The sequence below is a fragment of the Schistocerca gregaria genome, unplaced genomic scaffold (genome assembly GCF_023897955.1).
Source record: "Schistocerca gregaria isolate iqSchGreg1 unplaced genomic scaffold, iqSchGreg1.2 ptg000951l, whole genome shotgun sequence".
NCBI classification, from domain to species: Eukaryota; Metazoa; Arthropoda; class Insecta; order Orthoptera; family Acrididae; genus Schistocerca; species Schistocerca gregaria.
Window position 1 is genome coordinate 92,474 of NW_026062304.1, and position 8,609 is coordinate 101,082.

Genomic DNA, 8,609 nt, shown 5'->3' on the forward strand with positions numbered 1-8,609 from the left:
GCGACGTTCGCACGGTACTCGTCCCAGTTGATTCCCCTGAGATCGAGTCCTCTACGTTGTACTGGTGTGACGTCGGTGTGAAGCGTGACGATGACTGGCAGATGGTCGGACGAGAGTGCCGTCCGTGTGCTTGCCGCCACCTGCTGCCGGATGCCTTTCATGATGACGAAATCCAGCACGTCCTCACGCCCCCGTGATGGAAAAATGGTTGCGTCGTGCGGCCCCACCGCGACCGCATCGTGGCGCTCGATCACGCGTAGTAGCCTTCTGCCGCTGGTGTTCGTGACGCGGCTATTCCAGGCTGCGTGTTTAGCGTTCCAGTCTCCTCCCAGTATTAGGTTGCCTGGGAGGGACAGGAGTTTGTTGGCGTCCACGATGTCTAGCTGTCCGCGCGGCGGCCTGTAGACGGCGCAGAACGTGATTCTGCCGCGCCCAGTATCGACAGCGACGGCGACTGCTTCCGTCGACGTGAGTTCTGGCACGGGAACTCGGTGCTGTTTTATGGAGCGCCGGACGTATATGGCCGTCCCGCCCCCTGCTGTCGGTCTATCGTACCGGTGGCAGGCGTAGTTGGCCACGCCGACCCGTACTCCAGGCTTTAGGTGAGTTTCCGCGACGAGGCAGACGTCTATATCTTCGTCGCGCAGAAACTGCCGGAATTCGCCGTCCTGCGTCCTCAGGCCATTGGCGTTGAACACGCAGATCCTCATGTCCCTTTGGTGTTCAGGCATGATGGGCGGAGGATGCAGCTACGGCGAGTACCTGTTGTACTGCGGCCATCAGCTCGGTCATGCGAGCCATCATTAGGTGCATTGCGTCGAGCAGTTGGTCGACGCGGTCGCCATCTTGTCGGGGGCCGACTACATGGCCACTTCCGCCATCTTGTCGGGGGCCGACAACATGGCCGCTTCCGCCATCTTGTCGGGGGCCGACAACATGGCCGCTTCTAGCGTTCTGGCCGCCATCTTGCTGCCCGGTGCTGGCGAGGGCTGCGGGAGTAGGCTGCTCCGTGGTTGGCCGCTGCCGGCGCCATCGCGGTTCGGGGAAGTCAGCCATGCTGCCGTGGTCCGGGGCGGGCGGCGCTGATTGGACCGCTCCTGCGCGGCGAGGCGCGGTCGGTGGTGCTGCTGGCCGGGGCTGAGGCGTAACAGGCGGTGCTACCTGCCGCTGAGCCGCCAATGGCGCCGCGCGCTGTGGCGGCGTCGGCGGGGCTGCGGCCTGTTTCGATACTGCGGGCGCTGCTGGATGGCGTGCGTGTTCCTGCTGCCATTGGGTTGCTGCAGTGGCCGCTGCATGGCGGACGCGTCCCTGCAGAGCAGCGGTGGGCGGAGCTGTCGAGGCAGTGCTTTGTGTCTGCTGCCATACCTTGTTGTGAGCGTTGGGGCTCCCGCGCGGCTGGGACGGGTCAACGCCCGCTCTGGAATGTGTTCCACCGGATGTGCGGCCTCGGCGGCGGCGTCTCCTCTTTGTCCGGCTGTGGTCAGGAGCTGGGGCTCCACGTGGGCGCGACGTTCCTGCCGACTCTTGCCGCCGCCCCCCTATATAGACTCTGGGGCCCCGCGGCCCGCCCTCCCCTCCCCCCACCACCGCGCACCGAGGGCATATAAGCGCAGCACCCGGGGCGCGCGGGCCCGTTGTCAAGGCAGCACCGGACGCCGTCGCGCACGCATATCCTCCACGCCGCATCCGCATCCGCATCCGCAGTAGCCATGGCCCGGACAAAGCAAACGGCCCGCAAGTCCACCGGCGGAAAGGCGCCGCGCAAACAGCTCGCCACCAAGGCGGCGAGGAAGAGCGCGCCCGCCACCGGCGGCGTCAAGAAGCCCCACCGCTACAGGCCGGGCACCGTCGCCCTGCGAGAAATCAGGCGCTACCAGAAGAGCACAGAGCTGCTCATCCGCAAGCTGCCATTCCAGCGCCTAGTGCGCGAGATCGCCCAGGACTTCAAGACCGACCTGCGCTTCCAGAGCTCCGCAGTCATGGCCCTGCAGGAGGCCAGCGAGGCCTACCTCGTCGGCCTCTTCGAAGACACCAACCTGTGCGCAATCCACGCCAAGCGAGTCACCATCATGCCCAAGGACATCCAGCTCGCGCGCCGCATCCGCGGCGAGCGCGCCTAAACCCGCACACCGCCAAACAAACAAAACGGCCCTTTTCAGGGCCACTAACGTCTCTCCGTCGCGAGCAAAACTTTGTCGGTCGCAACGACTAGTTCCCCACTCACTCTCCAGTCCAGTCGTCCCACCCCCGGCCCGGCCCGGCGCCGCCGTTTCCAAAAAAAAAAAAACAAAGCACCGCACCGGCCGAGCCAAGTCGCAAGCGTCAATAGCGCCACCCACACAGGCCACGGCACAAAACGTGACGCCCGGAAAGCAAAGCAAAGCAAAAAAGACTATTCCAAAACCACCACCAAGACAAACAAACAAACGCGGCGCAAAATAAATAGGTAAAAATAATAAAAGTAAAATACACTGTATGTAACACCAACCGCGCGCCGCCGCCCACGCCCGCCAACGACCCCACAATCCAACCACCATCCACACATGAAACAAACAAACGCCAGCAAGCAAGACAGACAGACAGACAGACAAGGCAACCGACCGACCACGACACGACAATCAACACCTTCCCGACGTGCTTTGATGGCCCTGAGAAGGGCCGTTTTTGTTTTTGTCCGGGACCGCGCGACAGCCTCTGGTTGCGCGCCGGCCACCAGGCGACGGTGTCAACCGCCAACCCTTCCCTGCCCTTTTTACTTCTTCTTCTTGGGCGAAGCCTTCGCCTTAGACGGCGTCGCCGTCGCCTTCTTCGGGCGCGGCGCCTTCGGCTTCTTCGTCGGAACCTTGGCGGCCTTCTTCGCCTTCGACGGCGACTTGGCCTTGGCCGGCTTGGCCGCAGCCGCCTTCTTCGCACCCGCGGGAGCGGCCGACGCCGCAGACGCCTTCTTGGCGGCGCCCGCCTTCCGACCGGTCGCCGCCTTCACGCCGCCAGCCTTCTTTGCGCCGGCCGCACGGGCCCCCTTCTTCTCCTTGCTGGCCGGAGCGGCGCGCTTCTTCTTCGCACCACCGCCGCCACCACGAGCCTTGCCGCCCTCGGCCGCCCCGCCGCCGGCGCCGGCAAGCTTGAAAGAGCCCGACGCGCCCTTCCCCTTCGTCTGCACCAGCTCGCCAGCCACGACGGCCGACTTGAGGTACTTCTTGATAAAGGGCGCCAGCTTCTCCGCGTCCAGCTTGTAGTGCGCGGCAATGTACTTCTTGATCGCCTGCAGCGACGACCCGCCGCGCTCCTTCAGACTCTTGATGGCGGCCGTCACCATCTCAGAGGTGCGCGGGTGCGCAGGCTTGGCGCGCGGCTTCTTCGCAGACGACGCAGACTTGGCCTTCTTCGTAGTGCCGGTGGCGGCGGGTGCCGCGGCAGTCTCGTTCGTAGCCGCCTCATCTTTTGCCTGTTCTCTTTTCTTTTTTCCCCCTTGGTTTCGCTTCCTTCTCTCCTTCGACGACGCACAACAGCGAGGGGCGCGCAGCAGAGAATAGCCGCGCACGCTGCTGCTGTTGCTGCTGTTCGACCTTACGGGTCTGCCCTGACCCGTGCAGGAGCAGGCTAAGCAGTCAACTGCTATTCCTGCGGGAGCCTTTCGTTTCGGAGGGACTAACTCTCTTCTTGGATTGGCCTCTGGTTGGTTTCTTCGTGGATGGGGATGTCCTGTGTCTATTGCGGAAGTTTTCACTCCCGCAACAGGTCAGGCCAGCGTGTTGTTGGCCTGTGGTGTGCAGGATGTCCCAGATCCCTGATGAGCCGGTTGTCGGACCGTTCGGCCCGCTCGTAGAAGGCCCGCGCCGATTGCTTGAAGCGGTCGCGGAGGAGGGGTATTCCGGTCTGCTCGTGTAGCCGAGCGGTCGAGTATAGCCTCGGCAGGCGCAGAGCGAGCTTGAGCGCCCTGTTCTGCACCCTCTGCAGCTTGCTGATGTGTGTCTCGGCCGCGTTGCCCCACACCACAGCCGCGTATTCCAGCACTGGACGTACCAGCGCCAGGTACAGCGTGATGCCGTGGTGAGGAGGCAGCGCAGACGAGGGATTGAGCAGAGGGTACAGGACGCGTAGGCGCCCTATTGCTCTGCCCCTGACGTCCTCGATGTGCGGCTTCCATGTCAGCTTGTGGTCCAATGTGACACCCAGGTAGCGGCCGGTCTTGCTCCATGGGACGGGGCTGCCCATGACGGTGACTGGCGGAAGATCGGGCGGCAGTGGTCGTCTAGTGAACACCACCGCCTGGCTCTTCGCCGCGTTTTGTTTGAGGCGCCACTTGGTCGACCAGGCGCCAAGAGCCTCGCAACCTCGTTGGAGAAGACGGCGCATCTCGACCGCCTTCATGCTCCGCACGAACAGCGCAGTGTCGTCAGCATATAGTGCCAACTTCACCGGCGTCACGCGCGGAGCGTCGGCGGTGTACAGAGAGTACAGTAGGGGCCCAAGAACGGACCCCTGCGGCACTCCAGCACGGATGTATCGGTGGGTGGATGTCCCGTCTTCCAGCCTGACATGGAAGGACCGCTCGGCTAGGTATGACCGGAGGAGGACTCCGTGCGACGTCGGTACCCCGTGCACAAAAAGTTTGTACACGAGGCCGTCGTGCCACACGGAGTCGAATGCCCTAGAGACGTCCAGGAACACCGCCCCAAGGTATTCCCGAGTCTCCAGGGCGCGCATGGCTTCTTCTACCATCCGCATCAGCTGGTGGACGGTGGAATGGCCCCTCCTAAAGCCGAACTGCTCGTCGGGAATGATGCCTTCCGCTGTCACGTGGCGGAGCAGGCGTCTGGCGTACAGGCGCTCGAACACCTTCGAGAGTGCCGGCAGCAGACTGATTGGCCTATAGTTGGCGGCGTCCCGTGGGTCCTTGTTTGCCTTGGGGATTGCCACCACCTCTGCATGTTTCCATACAGAGGGGTAGACCCCAGAGCGAAGGACCTGGTTGAAGATGCCCGCCAGGAATGGGTGTGCACCCGCCGGCAGGCTCTTCAGCAGATGGTTGGTGACGCCGTCAGCCCCGCCAGCCTTCTTGGTGTTGAGCGCCGTTATCTGCACGGCCACCTCCTCCTCGGTGATGGGGTCGATCTCGTCCGCGGCGTCCCTGGCTTCCAGGAACACTGGGAGCTGCTCCTCAACCCGGTGGAGGTGCTCCTCGTCGATGTTATCATCCACCGGGGTGAATGACAGCTCGAAGTGGTCCGCCAGGGCGCCTGCCTTGCCGTCCGGGCTGCAGACGACATCTTGTCCGACGAGTAGCGGCGGGACGCGTTGCCTTCTGCGTAGGAAGGACTTCACAGTCCGCCACGCGCTGCCGTCCTCGGTGTTGAGGGAGGCGACGAAGTCTGTCCATACGTTGTTCCTGTGCGCCTCAGCCGCCGCTTTGATGTCTCTCCGCATGCGGTTGAGGCGCCGTTTCGTTGCGGGTTGGCGCGTGAGCTGCCACTCCCGGAAGAGGCGGTTCTTCTCCCGTATTGCGTCCCGGATGGGAGGCGGCAGGTTACGGGAGAAGTCCCTGGTACCCTGTGGAGGAGCAGGGGAGGCCGCATCGGCTGCCTGCAGCAGCTGACGCGTGAAGAATTGAAGGGCGGCATCCGCCCCCACTGCCGCGGGGTCAGGTGAGTCCGCCAGTGATGCCAGGACGTTGTCCTGAAATCGATCGCTGTCCAGGCGCCGGTACGTCTGCCGACGTGGCGGGAGCGTGGCTCCAGCGATGTCGATTCCATAGACCACCGGCAGGTGGTCGGACGACATCGCACACCGCGTGGTGGCGGTCGTGTGGTGCCCGATGCCTTTTATGACGGCGACGTCGAGCACGTCCGACCGCCCCCTGGCCGGGAAGATGGTGTGGTCCTGTGGGCCCAGTACCAGGGCGCCATTCCTCTGGGCTGCGCGAAGAAGTCGGCGGCCACTGACGTTCGTGAGGCGGGAGTTCCATTCCGGGTGTTTCGCATTGAAGTCACCCGCAATGAAGACCCTCCCCCCAATCGCCAGCAGTGCGTCGACGTCTGCCTCCTGGAGGTGTCCACGTGGTGGCCTGTATGCAGCCACGAAGGTTATTTGCCCCACAGCCGTCGTGACGTTCACCCCGGTGACTTCCAGGGTGGCCATGGCGGGGAGCAGCACCTGGTGGTGCCGGAGTGAGGCGCGGACGTAGATGGCGGTACCCCCGCCTGCCGTCGGCCTGTCGTTGCGGTAGCAAACATAGTTTGCTACCTTCACAAGAACTCCTGGCTTGAGGTGAGTTTCGCAGATCAGGCACAGGTCGATGGCCTCGTCCTGCATGAACTGACGAAACTCACCCTGTTGTGGAAACAGGCTGTTGGCATTGAAACCACAGATGGTCAGACCGTGGATAAGGACGTTATCCATGGTGTGGTTTCGTGGCGACGGTAGCGGCCTGGAGGGCCCCCGTTACGGCGGTGACGAGCACCGGCAGTTGCTGTAGCAGGGCAGAGAGGGAGCTCAACATTGCTCCCAGGTCTGCTGCTTCTGGTCGCGGAATTGCTGCAGGAGGTGCTGCGGTTGCGGGTGCGTGGGCGGCGGGGCGCAGCGGAGTGGCTGCGTCCGTTAGCGGGACCGCACGCCTAGCAGCTTGCGGCCTGTCTGAGGTGGGGGGACGGTTTAGCCGTCCGCCCTGGTGTTGGTCGTCCTGGGCGCCAGTTGCTTCGTTGGGCGCCTTGGTGGTCGCGACATCCGCCCGCCGCCCCCTGGGGGCGTCCGAGGACTCCCCCTTGGTGGCAGAGGCGAAGCTGGTGCCTGGTTGCACCTTTCGTGCCGGTGCCGCACGTCCTTGCTGCCGTGGGCCGCGTTTGAAGGCGGCGCAGCCTCTGTAGCTCGCCACATGTGGCTCGCTACAGTTGCAGCACTTGGGCGCCTCCTCCCTCTTCTTTGTGCAGTCTCGACTCTGGTGGGAGTCGGCGCACTTGACGCAGCGGGCCGGCATCGTGCAGTAGCGCGCCACGTGGTCAAGCCCTTGGCAGGAGAAGCACTGGGCGCGCCTCCCCTTGGCCTTGAGCGGCTCCACTTCCACTGCAATCCTGGCCACCATCTGCACCTGGAAAATTTTGCGGTTTTCGAGGTTGTCCGGGAGGACAACCAAGAACAGTGGCATGGGCCTCCTCGTCCTGGGCGACTTCATGAGCGTGACCGAGCTGGCCATGAAGCCCAGCCCAGCTAGTTCACCCTTGAGGTGGTCGGTCTCCATCTTCAGCGGGAGGCGGCGAAAAACCACCTTCAGCTGCTTCATTGGCTCCGCATTGTGGGTGTAGCAATGCAGCTTCTCCTTCTCTATGAGCCGCATGGCAGCCCGGTACTCCTCCATTGTGCCGATCGAAACTCTGTACAAGTCCCGACCGGCACATTTAATCTTGGCGGTGGACGATACCGTCTGGAACTTCTCGAGGAAGGACTGGTACGTGTCCTTCCACGATACTGTAATCGGTGGCGGGGCGGGTGCCCGCCTCTTGGGTGCCTCAGCTTCGTCCATGGGCTCCGGCTCGTCAGGAACGTCGACGAATGAGTTCGCTGTCGGCAGCGGCTGCACTCTCTCAAGCCGTTTGGCCCGAGCAGTGTGCCGCCGCTTCGGGACAACGAAGCCGTCGTCGGTCCCCTGATCTGCCTCCGAGTGGGCAGCAGCTTCTGGCGTCTTCTTCTTCTGACTTTGCATGCAGGTAGAATCAGAGATGGCGGCGGAATCTTCCTCCTCCGCAGCTGCAGGCCTCTTTCTAGAGGGCTGCGCTGTATCCATGGTTTCCGCCTCTAGCAGTTCGCCAAGGTTGGCCTCTGGGATTGTGCTGTCTCGTGGCAGGGCAGTGGCGTGCTCTGTCGTCGCGCCTGACGGTACAGCAAACGGCGTATCTGAGGTCTCTTCACTGGCTCCCGACGGTACGCTCACATCTTCGAATACCTCGCAGCCAAGTGACCTCAGGTGCTGTTGGAACGCGCGGAGTGCTCGTTCGTCGGCTTCCTGTTCAGGGTACACAATGCCCCGCGATAGTCGGTGTACAACTAGGTACACCTGCTCTGGTGTGAGCGGGCTAGTGCGCATTGGGTGTACCGCAGCGCAGTCCGCAGTCGATTGCAGCGTCGTCATACGTGGGGGGCCGGATGCAGCCGCCGACAGAGCTGCCTCGGTCGCCCGAGGTAGTCCCGCCGCGCGGCAGTCCGCCGCTCCCTGCGCCTGCGTAACGCAGTCCTCCTCGCTCGGCATCCTAACTCGGAGTGCCCCGCACGCGCCTGGCCCAGCCAGTGTCGCGGGCGGGCGCGGACGGCCGAGAGAGCGGCCGCCCGCCGCTCCCTGCGCCTGCGTAACGCGGTCCTCCTCGCTCGGCATCCTAACTCGGAATGCCGCGCACGCGCCTGGCCCAGCCAGTGTCGCGGGCGGGCGCGGACGGCCGAGAGAGCGGCCGCCACTCGGCGCGCCGCCGCGCCGCCGCGCCGCGCCTCCCGCGCTTGCTACCGCCCAACGTCCGACAGCCTGCGCGGAGCAGCCCCCAACCTGCGCCGCAACCACCCGCGCCATTCAAACCACCGAGGATGGGGCTACACACACCGACACCACGGTCGCCAACCAGTCGCCG

The 8,609-nt window shown here is 64.0% G+C and overlaps 1 protein-coding gene across 1 annotated transcript; it reads right to left on the reverse strand.

Moving 5' to 3' along the window:
* Positions 1-723: 723 nt before the first annotated feature.
* LOC126325971 (nascent polypeptide-associated complex subunit alpha, muscle-specific form-like) lies at positions 724-8,239 on the reverse strand. Its single transcript, XM_049995466.1, has 3 exons — positions 7,374-8,239; positions 6,446-6,857; positions 724-1,395 (listed from the first exon to the last, which is right to left on the reverse strand). The coding sequence occupies exons 1-3, from the start codon at positions 8,237-8,239 to the stop codon at positions 724-726; spliced, it is 1,950 nt and encodes a 649-aa protein (XP_049851423.1).
* Between the last annotated feature and the right edge of the window lie 370 nt (positions 8,240-8,609).